This window comes from Miniopterus natalensis, chromosome 19 (genome assembly GCF_054644295.1).
Source record: "Miniopterus natalensis isolate mMinNat1 chromosome 19, mMinNat1.hap1, whole genome shotgun sequence".
NCBI lineage: Eukaryota > Metazoa > Chordata > Mammalia > Chiroptera > Miniopteridae > Miniopterus > Miniopterus natalensis.
This window is the reverse complement of record NC_142099.1, coordinates 20,372,256-20,398,324: the sequence shown is the minus strand read 5'-3', so window position 1 is coordinate 20,398,324 and position 26,069 is coordinate 20,372,256. Positions and strand designations below refer to the sequence as shown.

At 41.2% G+C, this 26,069-nt stretch overlaps 1 protein-coding gene across 2 annotated transcripts in view; it reads left to right on the top strand.

Annotated features, from left to right (window-relative positions):
• Window positions 1-14,039: 14,039 nt before the first annotated feature.
• ACBD6 (acyl-CoA binding domain containing 6) overlaps window positions 14,040-26,069 on the top strand; it is a 110,582-nt gene continuing 98,552 nt past the window's right edge. The window contains exons 1-3 of one of the 2 annotated variants that reach the window (XM_016217871.2): window positions 14,056-14,571; window positions 21,041-21,105; window positions 23,879-23,975. In XM_016217871.2, coding sequence (XP_016073357.1) covers window positions 14,350-14,571; window positions 21,041-21,105; window positions 23,879-23,975 — 384 coding nt within the window. In that variant the 5' untranslated portion in view covers window positions 14,056-14,349. Of the gene's footprint in view, window positions 14,572-21,040; window positions 21,106-23,878; window positions 23,976-26,069 lie in introns of both variants that reach the window. The other variant, XM_087827921.1, reaches the window with a different exon arrangement.

Here is a 26,069-nt window from a genome sequence, read left to right as displayed (position 1 = left end):
GGTGAGGTGACTTGCTCAAGGTCATCCAGCTCCCCGCTGCTCAGGTTTGATCACCACTGTTTCCCTGCATGTTCAGAGCAGCTCTGCACTGTCTTCTGGTGTTTGAAGTGACATGGAAAACAACGTATTACCCTGGGCACTGCCGTGTGGCTAGGTTCTACTTGACTTAGCTTTGCACCTAGGCACCCTTTGAAATGTGATTCTGAGCCGGAAAAAGGGCTATTTTAATACACCCAGCTGGAGGCTTAGTTTTTCCTAGTATGTGCCTATGACTAAGAGAACACAATGCCTTAAGTAGTTGTCGCTTCTGCACTCGGGTAACGTTCATTTTGCTACAATCGTGAAGTGAGGATTAATTTCCTTTCTAACTACACTGGAAATGTACAGTCACCATTCAGGAGAGGTAGGTGGGTTCAAAATTATTTTTAAAAGATGATAAATCACGGGGGATGTTCCATCAGTTTGGAGTTAGAGGCAGCTAATATTCCTCAATAGAAAAGACCAGAAAAACAAACAAAAAAAACCTTCCTGCTTATGTTTTCGAGGTAGAGATGCCTCCGTCTGGCTGGGGAGCCTATACGACAAGCCCCACCATGAATACATATCCGGAGCTCAGAAACGCAGGCTGGCACCCATCGGAAACACTTTGAATCCTCAGGAAATGCACCTTAAAGCACCCCCCCCCCAGCCCCTGCCGGCGGGCCAGCACTAAGGCCTTTGTGGAGGTCAGGTTACCAGGATTAGTTTCCTCATAGAAACATTTCCTGGCTCCACATAGCTTTCAAGTATTTTAAAAGGGCAGAAAAGTTTGTGATGAATGATGACAAAGCCAAAGTGATTGCTTCACACCGTGCTTAGTAATAAAGGTAAGGATCAACCAGGTTATCTTTCGTATTTCCCAAAGAACAGGCTCCCGACCAACAGCATTCAATAAATGGAGTTTATAGCAAACAAGGGTGAGAATTTTCTCAGGGTTCAAGTTCCTATTGGGCTCAGAAATTCTCACCTCCTCAGTGTCACTGGGCACTGACATCATAGGCATATATTTTCTATATTGAGAATTTGGATCTCGCTTTATTTTTGCTGTGTTTTTTAAAAAAGAAAAAATTACAACCTGTTCTGTTCCCACTATTATGTGGCAACTGTAAAGGAAGCCCAGGGGATGACTCACTGTCCTTTGAGCACATCAGTCACATTCCTGCCCCCGCACCTTGGCACATGCCCTTCTCCTCGAGATGCCCTTGCCCCTCTGGCCCACCGACAAAGGCTTCGCGCCTGCCAGCCTCCTCCACAGCCAAGCCGCCCGGCGCCCTTTCCCAGGTCATCTGCCTCCCTCCCCTGAACTCCTGCAGCCCTCACTGTCTGCCTAACCCATTTACAACCTGACGTATCTCCTCTAGTTTAGATAACTATCTTTTATATCCTGTCTCTGGAAATAGGCTGTAAGTCCCACCAGCCCAGGCACAGCTTTCTTCCTTTCTTTAAAAATAAAATTTCCCTGATTGCATGCCCCAGTCCAAACAGGTACTCAACACCATCTCTTGCTTGGTTCATGAATCTTAATCTCTCGGTGCCTGGAGACAAGGCCATCTATTCGTTTGGTGGCAGAGCTGTGATCTCTCGGCACTCCCTGGTTTCAGGGCTCCCTGGGCTGTGCACTGTGTTGTTACAGTAGCTCAGGGCAAGGTCAGGGAGGAGACAGTGTTTACTTTATAGCTCGGCGTGAATGTGCGCTCCCCGCTCTGTAGCTGTCATCGCAGCGGGTGGCAAGGACGTAATTAAGAATTATGAGGATCCAGGAGGGCCCAGTGGCCTGACTCAGTGCAGTGCCAAGCTCAGCTCGGCTCCAAGAAGGCCAAGGAGACGGGAGGAGGGAAAGACAGCTTCACAGTGGGGGGGTCCTCCCTTCTCCCCCCAGCTCCTCCCCCCCCAGGAGAAGACACCGAGGAGATTCAGCCCCGGGCTCAGGCACCCTGTTGCCTTTTCTTCGGGGCTCAGGTCATCTGCTTTAAGAAGGAAGGAGCAAATAGGCCCAAATTCCTGGGATTAGCTGAGGCTTTTCCATAGAAGAGCTGACAAAGGAGAGACAGTGGGGGGAGGGGAGCAGAGACGGCAGAGAGTTATCTCCAGGAGCGAGTGAGCAGAAACCATCCCGTGGAAACAGCAGCGCGCTGTGCCCGTTATCCCAGGAGAAGGAGGGTCGCTTCTGAGCGAGAGCTCTTGGGGGAAGGATTCGGTTGCATGGAAGAAAGCTTAGGGAGATTTTTACCTGACTCTACAGAAAGCTTTGCTGAGTTAAGGGGTGAGTAATAGATTTGAATTCTGATGACCTAAGGGGTATGTGAAGAATTTAACTACGCAAGGAGGCAGCAACCGTAGCAGTAAGAGCATGAGCCGGAGCTGGGTTCAAATTTTAGCTCTGTGTCCTGGGCCAAGTTACCCCTTCTGAGTCTTCAGGTTTCTCACGTGTAAAATGAGCGTGTCTACCACAGCGCTGTCGAGGGTATTCAGTGAGATAATACAAGCAGGTGGTGCAGTCCCCGGCCCCTAATAAACGTTAGTTCCAACCGTATGGAAGGATGGGATATTTCTTGGCCTCTTTGAGGGCAACCCGGGCTTTGGAGTGCCCTGAGAGTACCAAGGAGGGACACAGTCGGAGAGACATGCCTCATGGGGGGAAGGACCATGCCCTTCTAGGAACGATGATGCCCGATGTTATATTTGACAGCATTTCCTGCACCAGGCTCTAATAGCACTGTCTGCTCTCATTAGCCATATCTTCAGAAAAGCCTGTTCTGTGCAACTGCTTTGTGTCAGTGGTGTTTTGCAAGAGAAAGGAGACAGGTGGGGTCTGTGCCTTGGCCTCGCGCAGTGGGAGAGCAGAGAGCAGACGGTAAGGACCGAGCAGGAAGCAGGACTTGGAGCTGGAGCTGCTGGGTGGTGGATTGAGGAAGGCAATAATGTTTGCACAGTGGATGTCACAGGCAAGATGAGAAATGGACTTGGTAATGTCCAGGTTACACTAACACATGCACTGTCCCTGGTAGAAGAAATTGGGAAATGATCTCTAGTTATTGAACTAACCAACCCAGAGCCCAGAGTAGATAGAAAGGCTTTCTTGGGCCCTCTGCCCAGAGGCAGTTTATCGCTTACTGATATGTTAGGTCGAATTGGAGTAGCTCTAGCACATTCTAATGAGTTGGTACCTACCGCTAAGTTGACAAAGCCAGCATCTCTGAGTGTCAGCTGCGGCTCTGTGCACTCAGCCTTCTCCTCTGTGCGACAGTAAGTTTTCCCTAGGTGGCCACCTCAGGCACAGGCAGAATGAAAATTCATACTAGCTCAAAAATGACTTGTGCGAAATGGGGAAGGATTTCTAGATGGCTTCCAACTACTGTGATATTGTGCACAGTGCTGCAGTGACTCTCCCTGACTCCCACACCCACCAAAGAAATAATTCATGAAACCCCTCGGATAATGCTCCAGCCACCTCACCACTGGCTTGCCTCTGGGGCAGAGCTCTTACCCACACGAGCATCCTTCTGAAGGATGGGAGCAGGGCCCACCCTCCTAATCAGTCAGGGACAGGACTGTTCTCAGGTTCCTACTTACTCACAGGTGCCTCTGAGTCTCCCCACTTTGCCCATGATGTCTTCGAGAAGGTCGGCAGCTCTGTCAAGGGCACAACCTAAAGTGCTGTCAAGCTTTCCCATCAGTGACCTCTCCCTTCCTACCTACCTCATACATTTCCCCAATTTCCACACCCGAGCTTCTGTCCTTCGCATTGGAACTGGTCCCCAGCTTCGACCTCTGAACTCCGTTGGACAGAATCCCAGCTTTCTTCCATCTCTTTCTTTTTAACTCTCAAGGGCTCCTCCTGCCCAGATATATCGGAGGCCTGATTTGCTAGTGCTCAAAGCCTCCTTTAGCCTGCCTATTAGTGAAGCAAGTACACTCCCCACCCCCACCCCCATGGTCTGCCCTACCCTAGGGGCCTGTAACGACTGACTAGCACAGCCGGTGGGCTCAACCCTTGCTTCCAGCTTTTTCCTTTCAGTAAAGATGCCTCTTCCCTCCCTCCCCACCCATCCCAGATTGCACGTAGATCTGTTTTGTCTCTTAGATTCGCTCTCACTGAACTGATGGCTATTCGCTGCTATTTCAACCAAAGTGGCTAGAACAGCAAGAGACACACATTACACTAGAGATCTGGGTTGGCTCTCTGCTTAACAGTCATTTCCTCCTCTAGCCAGGCCCAGTCCTCCTAGGTGATAATTGGGAAGCGAGAACGATTTAAGCAACAGGCTTCGACAATTGTTCTGACCCCAAGCAAATTTACACGGGTCACCAGAACATCCATCACTTCTCACTGCAAGTGTTTTAATGCCAGTAGAGATGGTTATGCATAATTTATTATCTAATCGACTTGACCAAAAGGCCATGAGAGAAATAGCAGGCGTACCCAGAAGGCCCTCCACTCTGTCTTCCCACCCACCCCCTGCTTCTCTTCATCTATTTTTTAAATCAAAGTGCATTCAAGCATGAGTTTACTTTTCATGTATAACTCAAATATTTATCTCCTGACCTCATTCTTTGTGGCACCACCCCTCCCCCAAACTCCTTCTCAGACCGTCCTTGAATCAAGTGGAACTATAGGCTCTGCCTTTAACTATTAGTTATTTCAATTGCAAGCAGTTTTCCCATGATGGCATCATTAGCAAGGGGAGGAAGCCTCTTTGCCAGGGAAACCAGGAATTGCATCTGCTCACCTGGGCAGTGCAGCCCTTCCTGGAGCCTCAAATCTGCCTTTAAAAAATATTTTTTAAATCCTGTAAGCGTTTTTTGTATTCCTGCCCTACACCCTTATTTTCCTCCCAGGTCTTAATGACCAATATGCTTTTCCCCTAATTTACTCTCACTTTATTTCTCCTAACTAACCTTGATACCTTTAGAGTCCTCTGTTGAGAATTCCCTGCCTGCCCATCGCTGTCCACTCTACAATAGATGTAGGTACAACAGGAAGGAAGAAGAATCAGTCAATCTAATATTTTGCAGATGATTTAGACGTTCTACCCAAGAAGAGATATTAAGGAGGTTCTCAAGATGAACAACAGGCTGAAGGCCAGATAGAGGAGGCAAAGCTTATAGGCATGCGGATTGTGTTAGTTTCCCCGGGGGTAGCTGTAAAAAAGGGCCACAAATTGGGTGGCTTAAAACAACAGACATTTATCGTCTCATTTCTGGAGGCTACAAGTCTGAAATCAAAGTGTCAGTAGGACCATCCTCCCTCTGAAACCTGGAGGGGAGAATCCTTCTTTGCCTCTTTTAGCATCTTGTCACTGGCTGGCATTATCTGGCATTGTTTGGCTTGTAGCTTCATTACTTCAGTGCCTGCCTTTGACATTCTCCCGTGTGTCTCTGTCTTCACATGGCCATCATATAAGGACACCAGTCATATTGGATTAGAGATCAAACTACTCCAGTATGACCTTATCTCAATTAATTACATGTGCAACAACCCTTTTTCTAAATAAGGTCCCATTCTGAATTGCTGGGGGCTAGGACTTCTACATATCTTTTTAGGGAGGAACACAATTCAACCCATAACAAAGAGCAGGCCCATTCTGAGAACAGTTGGTCATTCACTTTGGCTGGAAACTTGGGTATGACTAGGGAGTGGTGGGAGATAAAATCAGTCTAGCAACTAAAATAATGCAGAGCAAAACTATGAACTTGTTAGCTTAGTTTAATGTGGAAACAGTCTCTGCATCTTTCATTCCAGTCCAGAAGCTTACAATTTTTTGCCATTGGTCAACAAGAAATAGAGAGAACTACCATGCAGGTGAGCCAATAGTGTCTTCTCTATCTATCTGTGATTTCTTTTTTTATTAATTTAATAATATGTATTGAGCACCATGTGCCAGGAACCATCCCAGGCAATGGGGATTCAGTGGCAAACAAAACAGACCTGACTTCTGCCCTTCTGGAAAAACATCTCAAAGTGTAGTCTTACTAGTCTTTAGCCATGACCTTCTTTATCAACATGTAACAACATTTACAAGGAATTCCAAAGCAGAGACATTTAAAACCAACAGGTGGCAAAATGAAAAACAAAACAGGAAATCATTTTAATAGCAGAAAGTAAGTAAACATACATGGGTGGCAAGCCTGTGCAAAGCTCTTTCTATGTCAAGGCCAGTGCCCTTGACATACCATAAAGTATCGGATAACGACCTCCTCCTGACTGCTAAGACATGTTCGTCATTCCCATAATGAAAACAGAAAACCCTCAACTGACCCTGCAGGAAGGTGATAACATAGCATGTTGCCCAGGACCCAGCCAGCAGCTGAAGTTCAAGATGCACAGTGGGAAATATCCAGCTATTTCTTCCATGCATTAGGATAATTGGACCATGCCTGGGCAAGCACCATGAGCTGGAAGCAAGCCTTCAACTCTAATCTGGCAGCACACTTGTTGATAAATTGCAAAATGTCTCCTGGTTTCCATGGCAAAGAGGAAGATGTTGCTGACATGTGACGCAGGGCCATTATGTTCGCTACAGTTAATATTTTCCATAAACTACAGATGGTCTCTGAATTGGCCGATATTCACAGAAATTATCTTCTAGTCCTATAAAGTACTGTGTAGAATTACCTTTCAAAGGAGTAATGTGCATGAGGCAGCTCATCTCTTATCATTCAGCAAGTAACCCTACCCTGGCAGGGAGTTTTCCATTAAATGATATAAGATGTTTTCACAAAAAGTAGGGAGGAAGGAAGGAAACCAGAGTAAGATAATGAATGTCATTGCCGACGTTCACAAATAGCCTGCTTTTCTCTCTTTCCAGGAACATAGTAGACTGCATTTCTCTGCCCCTTTTTGAAGTTAGGTTTGAGCATGTGATTTACTTTGGCTGATGAAATGTGTGCAGATGACTTACGTCACTTCTGAGTAAAAGCTTAAGGGCCCACCCACAGTTTTGCTGCATTCCCCTTTAGCGTGCTGCTTTAGAAACTGTGGAAATGGGTATGAAGACCCGGTCTGTCAGCATGGATCTCTGATGACTCCGATGAGGCGAGGAACACGGCCTGGGCAGGATCAAAGGTCTGTGGTGTTAAGCCATTGAAGTTTGGGGTTTTTTGTTACTGATACATAACCTGTCCTGTTGGGGCCAACATCAGCAGTTTCAGTCCTTCACGTCAGCTCCTACTAACCAGCTAAGCAACACCCTCAATGTCAGGGCGGCGGAATTCTAAGGTGGGCGGATGGTGCCCCCTAAAGGGGACTGATTCTCTTAGGTGTGCACCTGCCTGGGTAGATCTGTCAGGGACATCAAGGCTGGGCCTTAGATAGATTTTAAAGGCTTTAGTAGGAAACTACTAGAATATACTTATTTTCACTACTGACTTGTAATAGATGCTTTGGCTATAACTGAAATACTTCAATATGATAAAGGTTAATATAATTTTTCTCGTCTATACTCAAGAATATTATGAAGAATAAAGGAAAGGGTTAAAGGATTATTATGAAGAACAAAGGGATAAAGGAAAAAGAAAGAAGGAAACCAAGTTAGCCAACCAAATGCTATTTGAATAGATGGATTGTAGCCACGGAGCTAACATTGTTAACTTAAAAATACTTGAGAAAATAAACAAAAACAACCAGCAACAGCAAGGAAAAGGGGGTGATGATGCATATGCAAAGCTCAGCTTATCTCACTCTACATCGAATCACCTCTGTTTCTTACTGTGACATTCAGAATAACAAGGGAACAGAACTTTTTTTAAAAACCAAGCACATCTTAACAAAGCCTGTTTTCCCCTTCGTTTTCAAATGTAAAGAAGAAACAGGATTAGGGTTTAGCTGCTGTTTTTTAAAAGAGATATAATTACACAAACATTTGTTCCATTCACTCTGCCATACGACGTGCAAGGTCTGTGTCCCTCCGAAGCGTGAAGACCCAAAGGGCAAAGATGACCCCGCGAGCCCTCACCCTGAGGGGAAGCGAGCACGGCTCTATGTCGCCATCATGTGGTCAGTGTGTACATTACGCTTCCACTAGGCCGGGCCTGGCACGATGATGGGCCCCTGGGATCCTGAGCCACCCAGAGAGGAGATTCAATCTCACAGGACTTATTTTTCATATAAAGAAGTTATATTTTACAAAGAAACGATGTGTCAGTTATGTTTTTACTTTCTGGCTCCTTTGTTCTTCAAACCAGTAACTGTACCCTCACAGTGATAGATTACAGAGATGGATAAGACACATTTTAATTCCTTATTTTCAAATTCAAAGATACTTTCCTTAAACATTTTGACTTCTCATGCACATGCAAATAGTTCATTTTAGCGTCTGTCAATCGACCAATAGCTCTCTTGACTTTTGTTCATCCAGATCTCAGGATAATGAATTCTGAGCACAGTGTGTTTTAGTAGACATAAAAGGCACATATTGCTTAGAATGCCCTTGGTCACTCGCCTAAATGTAAGACTTAATGCAAATCACTTAATGTTTAAAGGGCCTCAACTGAGGACTTTTATAGGGAAGATATCCAGCTAAAAAAAAAACCTATCATCATTTCACTTCAGTGTGTATCGCAAGATTTAGCACTTAATTTTTCTGTCTTATTTGATTTTCTGACTGTTTCATGAATCCTAATATTATTTCTCCAACTAAAATTTAAGTTACTTAATGACAAGGATGATATCAGTTTCCCCAGCCCGTGTACTTTTTACTGTATTACATTACCTGAAAGATTAATGTCAGCATTTAATAGTTCATTTTTTTAATTAATTTTTAGCAAGTCAAAATAACAATATGAAACTTTAAAAATACACTTACTAATAAAGAATACTCACTAAACTCCATTAATATACTAGCTACTATATTAACAACAGCCACCAAAATGTTCCAAATGTGGACCAGAAGTCATCCAGCACTAAGCACTTAATTGAGTCCACTAATTTTCTGTATTGCTTTGTGGTCCAGATTTACCAAGCAAAATGGAACCTCTTCAGGGCTAATATCTAAGAGTATGCTAGGATTTTGTTATTTAATGATATTTTGCTTTGTGGCATGTGGTTTGCTGTTATTGTACCCTTGTAATGATACATAGTATTATACAAATCCATCCCCCTTTTTTGCATTTACTACAATTCTGCTGGTTATTTATCTTAAGATGGCCAAAGAAACTTCAAGATTATGCAAATTAGATAATACAGTCTAATCTCTCTCTCTCTCTCTCTCTACCTGCTTATCTGTCAATATGCTAGAGTCCCACTAATGTGCTTAAAGCACTAGATTAAAGGCCATGGGTTTCCTAGAAGATTATGTCCTAGATAAATACTGTCAATTTGATTTAGTGACATAAAAATAAGCCACTGACCTATAAGAATGCTAGTCTTTTAATATTTTGCAAAAATAATGCAGTCTTTGTTGAGCAAGGTTTTTTCCTCTTGGGAAGAGGTGAACATATATTACAATTTTTAGTTTTGCTGGTAAGACAGAAAAACAGCTAACTACATTTCTGCCGTTTGCTTATTGAATCTTGTCCATTATTAAGTGAAAACAAGCAATATTCCCTGCTCTCTATACCACTGTGCCTTCGCCCACCTACTCCTTTTGCCTGGTGTGCCTTTTCCCATCACGTGCAGTATTTTATTGCCCTTATCCATTTTCTAGTTGTAAGCCCTTAAGGAATTATGTCTGTGTCTCTTATACATTCACCCATTTATTGATTCAATAAAGATTTAGCTATGTGTCAGGTCTGGGGGCTACAGCAATGATGGAAACAGACAAAAATCCCTGCCTTCGTGGAACTTATATAAAAATGACATAATAAATGAGTAAAATATATTGTAAGTCAGGTGGAGGTAAGCGCTAAAGAAGTGGGATAGAGAGCATTAGTGAGAATGAGGTTGTAACTTTTAATAGGGCGGTCAAAGACGATTTGACTAATGTGGCATTTGAGCAAAGACCTGAAGGAGTTGAGGACAAACCATGTATATATCTGGGATAGGGTGTTCCAGAAAGAGGGACTAGCAAGTGAAAAGGCACTAAAACGGGAATGTGCTGGATTGTGCCTGGTGTTTAGGACCATAAGGAGGCCCAAGTGGCTGGAACAGAGGGAGAAAGGAAGAATAATCTTCATACTCTTATCCTTACAGCTTAGCACCCTGTATGAAACATTAGGAATTAACATAGTTTTGATAAATTAATGAATATGTTTGTAGTAATGTAAAAAATGTCAATAATTTACAAAACCAGAATCATACTAAATCCAATCCAGTTACTTCTATTTTTATAATTATTCAAGGATATTTTTTCCATTGCCTTTCAGAGAGAGTGGAAGGGCAGGAGAAAGAGAGAGAAAGAAACACTGATTCGAGAGAGACACAGCGACTGGTTGCCTCCTGTAGGAGCCCCAGAGCGGGACCTGGGATCCAGCCTGCAACCGAGGTATGTGCCCCTGACCAGAATCAAACCCCAGACCCTTCAGTCTGTGGGCTGACACTGCAACCACTGAGTCAAACTGGCCAGGGCCAGTCCAGTTACTTTTGAATGAAAATATTTTTTCTGCTTGCCCAAACTTTGGTTTTGCCACTGAAAAAGGTCTGACTTTTGTTCATCCAGATCTCAGGTTAGTTCAGGATGTCATGTTGGAGTATTTCACAAAGCCATTCACAGCTTCTTCTCTTTGCACTTCTCTGTTAAAACACTAACAAAGAACTATAGCCTATCATGAACATAACCATTGGGAAATGCCAGCAAACATTGCTGAGTAGGAAGTAGTCTAATATCCTAACATTCGGATCTCTCAGCAAAGTTGAACAGCACTACTCAGAATCACTTAAAGAAATCGCTAGTTTAAGGACTTATTTTGCCTCCAAAACTTATTTCTCAGAACATCACTCATAGAATTCGTATAAAGTATACTACACATATAATTTGGTTTTATTTGCAGGAATGACTCACTGTTAGCAGCAGATGGGGCCCTGAACATACACACAACCTAGCAGCCACTACAAGGGAGACTGGTGAAAACTTGCCTGATTTTCTCCTGCCTGCTCTTTTCCCTGGCTCGCTTTGGACTCCAAGGGTTAGCATTTCCTGCTATTGCTTTCAATTTGTTAGTGGATCCATTTGAATTGTAACCCCTCAATGTTGATTGTTAAACTTTAATTCAAGCAGAATGGTAATACTTTCTCTAGTCTTCCTGATTTCTTGGGTGATTTTTCTTCAGATTCAGAAAAACATGTACAGTTCCCAAGAAATGCTTGAATGAGAACATTAATTGTAAAAGATCTGTTCCCTCAAAGTCACCAGATCCTGACAGTTTTGGAGTTTTAATTGAATCTTCAAGAAATCAAACGTTCTCAAGTGACAATGCCCTCCAGCTGGAGACTTCCAGGAAGCCACCGGTAGTAAACTGAGTTGTACTTTTTACTTGTTGCAGCGAGAAAGAACACACCCCATGGGGAACCACAGGCTATCTCAATAGGTGTTCAGAAAGAAGCTATTATAGGATTTGGACTTTGGTTGGTGACTTGAGGGAGAGGCCAAAGAAGGGATTTGCTCTTGACTGGATGCTGTCAGAAAGCTGGGGCAACCCTATGATTGGGCATCTTAATAAATCTTATCTGTAGGGAGAGAAGACTAAGAAGAGAATAAAGCTGTAATAGTAAAGGGGTATTAATCATATTGGCCAAGAAAATGGTTGTTTGGTATTTTATGGTTGGCAGCGTGATTTTGTTTTTGTCTGTGCTTAGGCAAACTTATGGAGTGCTTTGCTTTGTCTTATCATGTTTTCAGAATGCCCTTGTTTGAACTTGGTATTTCATGAGATTATTTCTATCTAATAGGATAACACGGCTTAGCTGTGAATGCCAGGGCAGCTCCTGAATCTCAGAAGCTTCTCTTATTAGCTTCTCTTATTAGCCTTGCTTCCCTACTTATTAGTTGTGCAGCCTTGGGCAAGTAACTTAACCATTTTGTGCTGATTTCCTATATCTAAGTGGAAATGACTCTACCTACCTAAAGTAATAAGAATTAAGTCCCCTGAACAGCAGGGGATTCAATAAGTAATCACTTTTGAATTGCAAGAATTTGTTCATCAGTCATTCCTAGACTGGATTGTGAGTACCTTGAGGGCAGGGACTAAGATACTGGATACTTTTAAAATCAACCTCAAATGGAGACCAGACTTGAAAATTCCCTGAGCAGGCAAAACCAATTTAGTCATTCTAGAAAAGCTAATTTAGCTTCTTTTGCAAGGCAAATAAGGCTAACTTGACCTGGGTCACTTTTAGTTTATGCTTCTGAAAATTATAAGCAAAACTCAAATTGTTCCCCAAAATTGATATGAAGTAGCCACTAACCAATTCTCTTTCATTCAAGAAAGTTCTAATATTATGACCAATCACTGTGATTAGACAGTCGCTGCCTCCACACTATATAAGCTGCTTTATAACAATGTACCTCTGAGTCTCATTATGTGTTCGAGGACTCTAGGTTTGCAAACTGTCTTTTTGGTGTGTGCATAATAAACTTTTACTAAATTATTGCTTAAGTGATTTGTTGGTTTTACTTTTTTTTTTAATGAACTTTGACAATACCCAAGCGATATTTGTTGAATCCTGATCCAATCTTTCTCATCTTCCTGCCTTTTCTCATTGTGCTCTCACCCTGTCCGCCCTTCTCCCCTGCCCAACTGTCTAAAGCCTAACCTCAGAGGGTCAAAAACCATTCTTTAGAACACTTTCTTTGAACCATTCTGATGATGCCTTTATAGCGTTTTGAGTACTAAAGGAATATAGTGTTTGTTGGTTTAAAAAAAACAAAAAAAAAACCCACTTAGGACATAATAACTACTCAGCAATGTTAACTATTATAATCATGTTATAGCTTTTGTATTTTTGTAAGTTCCTTTAGGACAGAACTAGAGCTTACTTTTTGGTTTCACTTTACGGTGTGTGCAAAACACAGTGGCAAAGTGCTGAGGGCCAGGGACTGGGGCACCCATAAAGCCCTGAGAGTTGGGGGGTTCCGCAAAGCAAGACAGAGGGGAGTGGGCTCCACCAATCACACAGTTGGGGCCTGGGCCACAAAGGCCCCAGCTCCCAATTTTTCATTCCTTACTCAAGTTAGAGCCTGTGGGCTGAGCATAAATGAAACCAGGAGGCTTTGGCTAGAAAGGAAAGATTTACTCAAGAGTCCCAAGGTTTCAACCAGGAATACAACTGGGCAAACGGAAAAACCAAAGCCGAGAATTTGATAGTAAAAAGTACATTCTGGAGGGGAATCAGTCCTGCATTCTTAGCCTCTGGGTTGGTTCTAGATGGTGATCCTCTAGATGACTGGTGGTCTGGGTAAGTGAGCATTCTTTTGTTTGCTCTTCAGGGGATTTTCACAGGTATATCTGAAAATATCCAGACATTTTCGCAGGACTCTAAGGTTCAAAAGTTTCAGTTTGCAGGCTAGTTAAAAACAATAGAATCATTTCCTCATAACTCAGCCTACTTGATTTTACTTGACTTTAATTTAGCAGCTTCCCTACAGTGACTCCATTTTATTTCTTCTAGTCAAACTCTCCAACAACAGATGCAGGGACCCCAGGCCTCCTTGGGAGACGCCAAAGGCACAAAACCGGGGAAGCGAGCGCGCAAGCGGAACCTTAGTCGTCACCTCTATGTTTCCCGCGACCCCACTCCCACGAGTACACGACCCAATCGAAGGCCTCCTGCCCCTGCTCCCGGCGGCCTATTCTGAGGACGGTTCCGGAGTTGGCGACTACAAACTTCAGCTAAACCATTAAGCGACACCCCAACGACTGAGAGCAAACTCTCCAAGCAGGGTCCCCGCGGTACGGTGCCGCGCATTCCACTTCCGAGACGGCGCCCAACGGGGGGCCGCGCACGTTGCCCCAGCTGCGTAGAGCGTCGCCGCGCGCGCGCCCGTGCGCGTGCTCAGGCGCGCACGCCGCCGGGGCTCACGTCGCCCCGCCCCTGCCGCACGCCGCCCCCTCTCCGGGGATCAGTTGGCTCGGCTGCTCCCCGGCCCCCGCGCCTCTGGAGGGGCCCCGGCCACCCGGAGCCCACAGTTCGTACCTGGAAGCGGCAGGAGACCAGGTCCCACGGCGGGGCTGCCGAGGGAAGCGGAACCTGCCCTTCTCGCCCCGGGAGAGAAGGGGAAGGAGGCAGAGTCAGGGGAGGGAGCGCGGAGCCAGTGAGCTCGGGTCCGACTCCCTCGCGGGCTCCGGAACCGGACGGGTCCGCCAGGCCCCCGAGCCGCCGTTACCCGCGACCTGAAGACAGAGCGGACCAGAGAGGCTCGCACTGGGCAAGGGCACATGGCTTCGCGACTCATGTCCGCGGGGACCACCACGGGCGACAGCGGCGGAGAGCTGAGCTCGGGGGACGACTCGGGCGACGCGGAGTGCCCGCGGAGCCCCGAGCCCGCGGCGTCCCGGAGCCTGGCGGAGCTGTTTGAGAAGGCGGCGGCGCACCTCCAGGGCTTGATCCACGTGGCCAGCAGGGAGCAGCTCTTGTACCTGTACGCCAGGTACAAGCAGGTAAAGTCGCTGGGAAGGGGTGGATGCGCGGGGGAGAGAGGCCTTCTCTTTGCAACAAAAACTAATAGTACATGTGCCCGGTAAATGGCCAGTGATGAAGCGTGTGGGTGTGGGTGTGTTTTGTTTGTTTTTCCAGTCATCCCTTAAAGATTAGCATCATTATGGACATGGAAAAGACCTGTCTGCTATCCTAGGAGTGATGTTGGACACTGGACACTGAATGGTAGTTTTTTCCTCTGTCTTCTCCGACTTGCTGCACTTAAGCTTTTACCAACTTTAGAACCGTTACAAAATGTGGGTGACAAGATAAGATTTGTCATTCACTCTTACCAAAGGGTCATACGGAAGTAACGTTAAAAAACAACAACACAACATTGTGAGATCCAAGAGAATATATGGTTGTAATAAAAAGGGTGATGCAATACGAAATAAAGTATTGTTACTTTAATGTGATTTTTTTTTTTAAACCCTAATGCCTTGGACATGTTTTGGCTGAATATGCTTCTGTCTGTTAGGTACAATTATAAAAATTTTAGAGCTCAAATACACCAGATGAGATAATGCCCTTCTTTTACAGAAACTGAAAGGGATTCCCAGAGAGAGTAGATAAGTTGCTTAGGATCATACAGATCAGTCAGTCTGAACTAGAACTAGCTTGTAGTTCCTGACTAAGGCTCTGAACTTTACTTGGAAATATGGAAATAAAAATAATAATAATGTCATATAAGACATATTTAATTTGCCATTCAAAGAGTCATTGGGTTAGGTACCAGAAGGAAAAATAATTGCTTTATCATAATAACAAATACTTGTTCAGCACCTTTTATGTGCAAAACACTTGGGTATTATGCCTACAGGGAGGGCGGAGAAGCAAGACCATCATGATACTTGCCTTCAAGGGACAAAGGTACTTGTGGAGTCTCGATTTAAACCCTGAAAACTTGCTGACAGGAATTAAAGAACAATTCAGGAAAACTCCAGCTCTTAGAACACTGGAAGCAACTTAGTGCTGGGTGATAGCCCATTTTATTTTATTAAGTTAAAAAAATTTTTTTCTTTTGATTCTTGGTATCTATTTTACCCTGTATTATTATTATTATTGTTATTTCCTCCTTTCTCCTTCCTTCTTCTGCGGTCCCTCTGTATTCTTTAACTGCGTATGCTGAATAGAGATGAAGCTTTTTTTTTGAAGGTTGATAAATATCTGTTAAATTGGTCTGAGAGAGAGAGTTGTAGATACAAATGATATAAATCATAGTATTGAACGAAAGTTGCCCCTGAATTGGCCTTGGAATTTGCTTTCTTGCAAAAGTTCTGGATATCTGTTTTTCGTTTGGTCACTTACCCTGTCCCAGTAACATTAAAATGAGACTTTCAGTTATTTATGAAGAATTTATTATGCATTGTGCTAGGACCTGTGACATGTCCGACTGATGATTCTCTGGACAGTGTGAGACTAATTTTCTCCAAATTCCCTAAAGAGCGTTGTTTCTAGGACATACATTTATTATTGATATTTGTGCCATCATTAGTAAAGATCTGATTTCTAAGTCATCAGTGAACTACAGTCACCTGTCAACCACTCTGTCTCAAGTGTACTCCATCCAGATAATCTAGAAGAGGTATATCCCTCACCCTTTCAAGAACTTGATGGTAGGGTGTCTAGAGATATTCTGTATCTGGAAAATAAAATTATTCATTATAAGTTGAATGTCCAGTATAATTCCTGCATGGTAGATCCAAATTTTTTGAAAAATAATTACATTCTGTATTCAGAATAGCACCCTATTTTGTTGGCTGAAGAAGGTAAGGTTGTTAGCAGGCAGGTGCTAAAAATAAGCTATGAACCTTTTTTCTCAGGCAGAGCTCTAAGCTTACCTAATATCTCTTTTAGTTTCAGCTCAGCTATGGCTTCAAAACCATCTTTTAGTGAAATTTCAAAAAGATCACACCAGGTAACAGGGTGTTTTGGTTCTCTGCACTAGCCTATATTTCTCCAAGCAAAGGATAACTAATTGACACCTGTGAAAACAACAGGACAATGAAAATTTCAAACTCCTTTGGGCTTCATTGTACGGGAGCCTCCAGCACTAGTACAGGTTAGACCTACTACTCACGTCCTCCTACTTCAGCCTGGGTACACTTGGTTCACTGGCATTTGCCATTGGCAATCTTTGTTGAAATACTCTGTTCTCAAGGGCACTAGATGTATCGTGTATATCAGAGAGAACAGAGTTTAGATGCTCTGTTAAAGTGGTACATTTTATAAATCTGCTTTATAGTTTATGATTCATTAATGATTTGGAAACTGTTACTCACGATGTCCTAAAATCCTATAGGTTTATTTTTCTCAGTCTTTTCTGGATCCAGTACTGAATTTGGGAATACAAAAGCTATGTGTCAGTTGGGATACAGGGTCAGCTGCTAGACTTTTATTTTCAGCTCACATAATGGTCTGGATGTAGGTGATCTAGGACTGGTAGAGTGGTTCTGCTTCATGAGATCATCCAGGGGCTTGGTCTTTTTCTATCTTATAGCTCGGCCATCCCCCAAGGCAGTATTTCTCAAATTATGGTCTACAGACCGCAGAGAATGCCTGAGATTTTCTCAGGGGATCTGTAAGATCAAACTATTTTCATAATAATACTAAGACACTATTTGCCTTTTTTCTCTGCTGTCATGGTGGATAAAACTGCTGATTCAGTAGCAAGAATCAAAGCACTGGCAATAAGTTGTACTAGTAGTCATATTTTTTTGCCACCGTGCCCTCAGAGTAAAAAAAAAAAAAAAAGCCAGTTTCACTTAAAAATGTCTTTGTTGAAGCAGTAAAAATTATTGATTTTTATTAAATATGAACTCTTAAGTTCAAGGCTCTAATATTGTGTGTGATGAAATGGGGGGGTATGCACAAAGGACTTCTGCATACTAAATTATGTTTGCTATTTCGAGGAAAAGCACTTGTGTAATTTTTGAGTTGCAAGCTGAGCTATCCACTTTTTTATTAAACATTTTTACTTAATAAAACAACTCACATATAAACTGCTTGTTCAGACTTGAACATTTAGCAGAATGTTGCTTGAAAGTGAATGAAGTGAGTCTGTCGCTTTAAGGAAAACAACTGACAGTATTTGTTGCTAATGAGAACATTTGAGCCTTCAAGTGAAAATTAGGAATTTGGAAAATCTGCCACGTGAGCTTGACAGCTTCCTAATACTTAAACACTTTTCTGATGAGATTAGTGGTGATTTAAATGATTGTGAACTTTTGTTAGTATTTAATGAAATGTGTCAACATTTGGAAAGTCTGCATAACTCAGTAACCATGTTTCCCAAATATTGCATGGAATAATGCTACAAGTTATGTGTGGGTAAAAGAACCTTTCAAAGTGCATGTCAGAACAATGGATTTTAATGTAACAGTATGAAAAATTCATCAATATGACTTCATATTCCAGATTGCAACTAACCTTAAAGAAACTGCCGCTTACTGAGTTTTGGTGTGGTATAAAAGAAGAATATCCACAATTACCTGAAAATGCTGCTAAAATGCCTCTCTTTTTCTTTTCCTTTTCCTTTTTTTCTTTTCCTTTTCCTTTTTTTCTTTTTTTCTTTTCCTTTTTCTTTTTCTTTTTCTTTTTCTCTTTTGATCCTCACCCGAGGATATTTTTTCCATTGCTTTTTAGAGAGAGTGGAAAGGGGAGAGAGAGAGAGAGAAACCTCAACGTGAAAGACATGTGGGTTGGTTGCCTCCCACACGTGCCCTGGCCAGGGCTCGGGATCAAGCCTGCAACTGAGGTGTGTGCCCTGGGACCCTTCATTCCCCCGGTTGATGCTCGATCCACTGAGCCAAACTGGCTAGGGCTAAAATGCCTTTCTTTTTGAATACCATATCTGTGTGAAGCTGAATTTTCTTCATATACTTCGACCAAAGCAACATATTATAGTAGATTGAATGCAAAAGTAGATTTTTGGTAATATGTTAAGGCAGAAGTTAAAGAGAGTTGCAAAATGTAAAACAATGTCACTTTTTTCACTAATTTTGTTTTGCTTTAGAGTATATGGTTATTTTTTTAAAAAAATATGTTTTTATTGATTTCAGAGAGAGGAAGGGGGGAAGAGAGAGAGAAACATCAATGATAGAATCATCGATCAGCTGCCTCCTGCACGCCCCCTACTGGAGATTGAGCCTCCAGTCCGGGCATGTGCCCTGACCTGCAATGAACAGTGACCTCCAGGTTCACGGGTCAGTGCTCAGTCACTGAGCCACACTGGCTAGGCTGTATGGTTATTTTTTATAAAAGTTTATGTTAACATGTAATGAGTTTATTATTTTTAAATGAATTAATACATATTTTTAAAATGTCTTTTAGTTTCTAATATGGTAAATATCAATAGATATTTACCCACATAAACAAAAACTCTTTGGGGGTCCTCAGTTTCTAAGAGTGTAAAGGGGTCATGAGACCAGAAGTTTGAGAATTGCTGTCCTAAGATCCTTTGTCCATGGCCAGAGATAGCTCACCATCAGCACATGCATGATTTAGCCAGGGCACAGGGAAAAGGAAGGACAAGCCTCCCTTTCTTTTTAAGAAAGATATTTATATCACTTTTACAAACATTCAGTCGCATGTGCCTGGGCAGAAGTTGCATGGCTACATGTAATGTTTAGCTGGATGACTGTGTGTCTGGCTCAGACTTCTATTACTGTAAGAGAAATGGAGAATTGATATTAGTATTTGTTTCTGCCACTGGCTGGTGTCTGGTTAAAAAACAAAAATAGTAATAAGAGCTATTTTTATAATGTCTAATAGTTAATCTCATTTCATGTTTCTATCAGTCCAGTAGTTCAGGTGATTTTAGAGATACTGGAACTGAAGCCTAGATTCTGTGTAACATGTAAAATTGAATGGTATAGTAAAGGAATATTGGGCTTTGGAGTCAAACAGTCCTGGATTCAAATCTTGCCTACTGATTAGGATTTACTAACATGTGGACTGTGACAGCCCTTCTTAGCTGCTCTGTACTCATTTATAAAAGGAGTTTGTAGTGGCAAAGGTAACGAGGTTGTTGTGTGGCTCGTTTGACATAACATAGGTGGAGCTTTTGTGCAACAAATGCAGCTGCTGCTCTCTCACCTCCCCTGTGTCCCCTTATAACAGGGCTGCTCCTGTGTAAGTGTACGTTCTAGTAACAACCAGATTAACTGTGAGGAATTGCTAAGCAAATGATAGGGATAAGAATTGTTATGATTTCAGAGATAGGTGAGATCATTGTGGACTGAAAGAGTTCTTAGAATCTGAACCTTGAATGGGAGGTGTAGCATTTTGGAAAGCTCAGGGAAGAAGAGAGGGCATTTCTGGTGAGGGGAATTACATTGAGCAAAACTCAGAATAAAAATCCCAAAGGCAGTGAGTAGAGCAGTCTGGTTAGGAAGTAGACCATCATTTTGATTTTAGCAAAATTCAAGTGAAGGAGAGTAATAGGAGTTGTGGGAAGGTCCCTGATAAGTGGGTTGGGGTATTTAGCATTAGGAAAAGTAGGTGTTTTGTTGAACACATGCTTAATACATTCATTCTGTAGTCAAACATTAACTGAGGCACTGTATTAGGTGCAGTGATTAAGAACAGTTTCTTACAGACTGTATTCTAATGGAAAGATGAGACTTTACACAAAATTTCGTAACACAGTAAAAGTGAAAAGTGCTGTCATGGATTGTATTATACAGAGTAAGGGCTATGGGAGTTCATCAGAAAGGGAGATCACTCCTGGCAGTGGGAACTGGGCTGCACAGTGAGTTCTGCACTTGTGTGAATTTCATTTATGCTTATTTGCGGTGAAGGTATTTACTTCATAGTTTCACTGGATTAAATATCAGTATTGACCACAAACAGAAAAGGTTACCGTGGAATGGATAGAATTTATATTGTTGTTGAGAAACTCTTGAAATTTTTTGCACAGCTTCCAATGTAAATTTATATTGATTAGTTTCATAATAGGGCACTTTAAAAATAGTGTGTTTTATCCTGGAATTTGGGAGAGATAAAATGCTATAGTGTTATGAGTATTTAGCATAAACAATATTATGAATTGTGATGAACTGTACTTTAAAGTTTGTTTATTGCATGTTTTAAATTGTTCTATATTATAAATAGTTATTAGGATTGCATAATCTATATTTATAATTTGTCATATATATAATTTGTCTATTAAGAATGCAACTATTTGTCACCCATATTTTTAAAATGTATTATAGTATTAGATAAGTTGTTATATGCAGTAAGCAAAACCAACCTGCATTTAAAGTTTGGTTCTTTTTGTTTGCTTTTGCAAAAACTGTCAAATTTTGTTATTCTATAGAGAATATTTTCTAGCCTGTAGTTGCTAAGTACACTTAGTAAATTTGAAAATAAAAAGTTTCTCTGGCATTTCTTTGAAAAATAAGTTCTTGATTCCTCCCCCCCTTCATTTAGGTCAAAGTTGGAAATTGCAATACTCCTAAACCAGGCTTCTTTGATTTTGAAGGAAAGCAAAAATGGTAAGAAATTCTTGGACTCTGTTGGGGTTGTTGGAAATGGTTTAGGTGTTTAGGAATTAGAGAGGGGTGAGCAGATTAAAGAATTATTTTTATATTAATCTCCCTGCCGTAGACTGCTAAGGGCAAGCAGTTGGGAGAGAGATTAAAAGAATCGGATTTTACCTAAGTCTCCTTAAGGATTCTTGTTCTGCTATGTTGGGATGTAAGTTGTTCACCACAGACATACATTCCTTACATAAGAGTAGCTTCTTAGAGAGTGACCGTGCGAGCTGTGGCTGGAGGTTGCCCTTTCCAATCGGACAGTCCCCACTTCTCCCTCTGGAGAAGAGCAGGCTGCATCCCCATTTCTTACCCTTCTCCCCTGCCCCTATTTTATCTCACCTCTAGTGCTCTTCTGTCCCTTGCCCCACCCACCACAGTAAAGAAGTTCTGACCATAACCTCTTGGGAAGAAGGAAAAAAGAAACCAGATGCTTACTTAGTTCACTTTCCTACATATGTAAAGGATTATACCCGTCCCAGTTTTTTTACTTGTAATTCAAAGGTTTCCTCATATGGTAATATGAGGCCTTATTTCCTCTTGTCTAAAGGTAAAAAGAGGAATTGCACACAATAGGGAACCTTAGTTATACAGGGACTTTGAAGCATTAGCCCTGCAATTAAATGTATAAAGGGTAGGGTTTTTACAAAAATGACATATGGTTGTAGAGAGATGTGCTAAACATGAATTCTTTTTTTTTTTTTTTAAATATATCTTTATTGATTTCAGAGAGAGGAAAGGAGAGGGGGAGAGAGAGGGAGAGAGAGAAACATCGACGATGACAGAGTCATTTATCGGCTTCCTCCTGCACGCCCCCGACTGGGGATCGAGTGACCCGGGCATGTGCCCTGACCAGGAATCAAACCCTGATCGTCTGGATCCTAGGTCGACGCTCAACCCGAGCCATGCCCGATCAGGCTAACCATGAATTCTGATATTGCCTTCTAGAGCAGTGCTGCTCAAAATGTGGTCCCCTGGACAGGTTCCCTGTCTGGACTGTCTTGCCAGCCATGAGGAGAGGCCAAGCTTGAAGCTGAATGTAAATCAGTTACGGCATCAAGCATGCTGCTTAGTTCTGCTGGCCTGTTTGTGTGTGTAGGACGTTCTCAGTGAAGGAAACAGTGCTTAGGTTTTCATTCTCGCCCAAGGTTTCTTTGTGGCTGATAATGAATAGTTCTGACTGCGATTTATTACTGTTGAACAATACCGATGTAACTCTTACTGTGAGTTTTTAATTTATGAAAATTTATAACTGTGTCTTGTTTCCAACAGTTTTACAAAGTTTACATTTTACAACTGCTCTAAAAATAATTCAGGCAAGAATCTAAATTGGATGCTAAAACCAGGAGATGAAAAACTACTGGGGAGCAATATTTATTCATGCTCACCCACAATTTGCCTATTAGTTACAAAGAAGAAAGTGAGAGATACTGCTTTTACCAAGTCCTCAGTCCTATCATTGATGATGGGACAGTCTGATACCATGTGCCCTCTGACGGGATGGGATGCGTTGTAAAGGACTTTCCACCTATGTATTCCCCTTAACAAAATCTTTAACCTGATTCTAATCATGATTAGTCACTTTTGGCATGAACACTCTGTAGGTGAGGAGACAATCAGGCAAGTCCAAATTGAGGGATATTTTATAAAACAACTGGTTTGGATTCTTAAAAATATCAGTGTCATAGAAGAGAAAAAAGGCTAAAGATACATGAAACTCAATGCTATGTGTGAATCTTGATTGGCTCCTGGTCTGGGAGAAGAAAGCTACAAAGGAAATTATTGGCAGATCAGGGAAATCTGATTATATTGATGTTAAATTTCCTCAGTTTGATATAGGCTGATATATATATAGGAAGTGTTAGGATATATACAAGGAACTCAAGAAATTAAGTAAAAATAAATTTAGAAACCTCGGAAAGGTGTTATTCATCATAGGAGCAGGAACGTGGTTAAGAAACTGTGGGATTGAGTTCTGGGTCACAGTGGATCAGTGGGTCTACTTCCAGGTTGGAAGTAAAATTGGCAGGGAAAAACCAAGAAGGAGTCTGTCCTGGCAGCTTGCAGGAAAGTCTAAAATACTGCTCTTGGTATTTATACTGCAGGAAGTCCCTACCTTCTTACCCATTTGTATATTCTTACCTCTGTCCTCACCAGCCCTCACTTTTGAAGTCCCAGCCCTAGGCTTCAGTAGCCACTGCCAGCAGCTTATAGATGAGATAACAGCAGAAGAGGGAGGTGTATTTCTCACATCTTAAATAAGTTTGAGGCATTTTTCCAGGGAATGTTGTTTTGTGTGATGATTAGTTTCCATATTACTGAAATGCCATAAGCACAGTTAAGTCCTGAGATGGAAACTACTTTTATTGGTCTGTAGGTAAGACATTTTCAACAGGGTTGGAAGTTGGTTTGGAGGAATTATAAAATCTTAGATATTACAATGGTTTGTGGTCTTCCAAAATTCAACAGATACACAGTATATCTGGATTATTAAAATTTCATGGGAGAGGGCAATTAGGAAAAAATGTCTAAAAGGCTCCTTAGGTGGGGTGAGATCTGTATTATTTAAGACCAATGTAAATGCAAAAAGAGAGGGCTGCTTATCTATGGCTTATTATATCCATATCCTCAGACCTGTAAAATGTGTATGTCAATTTCTTTAATAAAAAGAAACATGCTGTTTCTGTTACTTATGTAGTTAATGATGAGTCATTTTGGATATTCTGTACTCTAGGGAAGCATGGAAAGCACTTGGTGATTCCAGCCCGAGCCAAGCAATGCAGGAATATATCGCAGCAGTTAAAAAATTAGATCCAGGTTGGAATCCTCAGGTAAGACTTAATGATTATAAATAATGCTTTCCAAAGACATATATTTCTCTCAAATAAAATGTTTAAATCTAAACTTAGGCTTAAGTAACATTATTTTCTCAAAAGATTCTAAATTTATTGCCATATTTACCTAAAAATACTGTTGCTTAAACATTAACATAACCAGCTACTGATACTGAGAACATCTCTGAATTATAGAGACTTTTTAAAAAGCATAACAGTAAATTTCAACCATGTAAAAACTATTTCAGAATTTTAAAGAGTGTAACATTAGATCATCACTATTATCTTAAATGGTAGGTATATCTTGGGCTTTTTATTTGTTTATTTTTATGAGCCCCGTCTGTGCAAGTACAAAATGATTATTGATAGAAATAAAATATGAATAACACATGCTTCTGCCTTTATGTGGTTTAAAGTATATTAGAGAAGATGAAACATACCAAAATATGGTAAATTGTATAAAACAATAACACCCAAGTGCTAGGGAATCCAGTGGAAGCAGAGATGACTTTGGACTTTGGGGCACTGGATGTTGTTCACTTAAATGTACTCTCTTTTTCTAGTATACTTAGTGGAGAACATCTATAAAGAATTTAATAAAGGTGGAATTACTACTTTATTTTAAAAAGAATTTTTAAAGCCATGGTTGACAGGTGTTTCAATGGGATAAAGCTGGTACCATGTCAGAAATACAAACTGAATGTATTTCTTTTCAATAGAAATATTTAGGCCAAACTTTTTAGCAGTAAATGAATTCAGCAATTTTCAATGTTTTGATAATAATTAAGCTATTTCATGGGCACATATTAATTACCAGTATGAAGGAATTTTGTTCCATCAATCATGGAATCTTAAAATGTCAGAGTTGTGAGGAACTTTAAAGATGATGTATTATGACAATAACAGTATATTGTAACTCTGAGTACAAAGGGGGATAGATACATTTGATAATATGATTTGGGTGCCATTGAAACATTTCCTCATGTTTTCGATATACATGAGTATTCATTCTCAGAAATGCACTGTTTTATTAGTATCTTTTACAAAACATCAAGTTTGCATGCAAATATATATCATAAAGGCCCTAAGAACTTAAAACCTGAAATTCAGTGGTCAGAACAGGTGCTCCTCTGAGCTGAACTCAGCCTGAACACATATGGCACAGTGTTTAAAACAAAACAAAACTTGAATTTGAATGTCTTTAGATGGACTCGTCAGGTCCTGCCACTGTGGTCGCAGTTCTTCCTACTTGATTTATGCTTATGACTATTTCCAGTGCCTGGCCTGTGTAGGCATTTGAGTTTATAACTCCTGGTAAATGACAGCATTTATGATTTCTTACCTTCATTACCTTAATTACTAAATAAAATTCTGTTAACTCTGACTCTTACAAATGCTTGTAGAGTCCATGTGATTAGGTAGTTCTTCCTTATGGAAATCCAGACAGGCATTAAGGATGCTTTTTAAAAATATCTGAATCTCACCTATTGAACATAAACTTGATTTGTAAACCAAGCAGAATCAAAGGTACTTTCATATAAAGATCATTCTTTAATACATTGTTCTAAATATATTTGACATCATAATCTAGTTGTAAAGGGGAGTTTTGTTTCATTTACATTTAAGTTTTTAGTTTAAGCACTCTGAGCTGGTCCCCTTTGACTCAGCCTTTTCTCCTTGTTTTTTACTGTTATGGGGCAGAGCATGACCTCAATCTTAAGCAATTTGATGCTCAGTTCACGATCTTTTAGGTTAAAGACTCATTTTCGTTTGATATTTGTTTCTAAAAACAATGAAATAATAACTCTCATGTTAAATGTGCTGAGCTCTTTACACATGTATTCACCTTTGAAATCTTTGCAAGAATCTTAAGAATTAGAAACTTATTGTCTGCATTTTAAAAATGAGGAAATTTAGGTACAGAGAGATTTAGTACCTTGCCTAAGATTAGGCAGCTAATAAATGATGGTGCCATAATTTGGGTCTATTGTAATATGAGTGTAGAGCCCCACTCTTAACCACTCTGCTCCCTCTTCTATAGCATACCATATGTATATATATAATTTTATTATATAATGGCAGAATTTACTT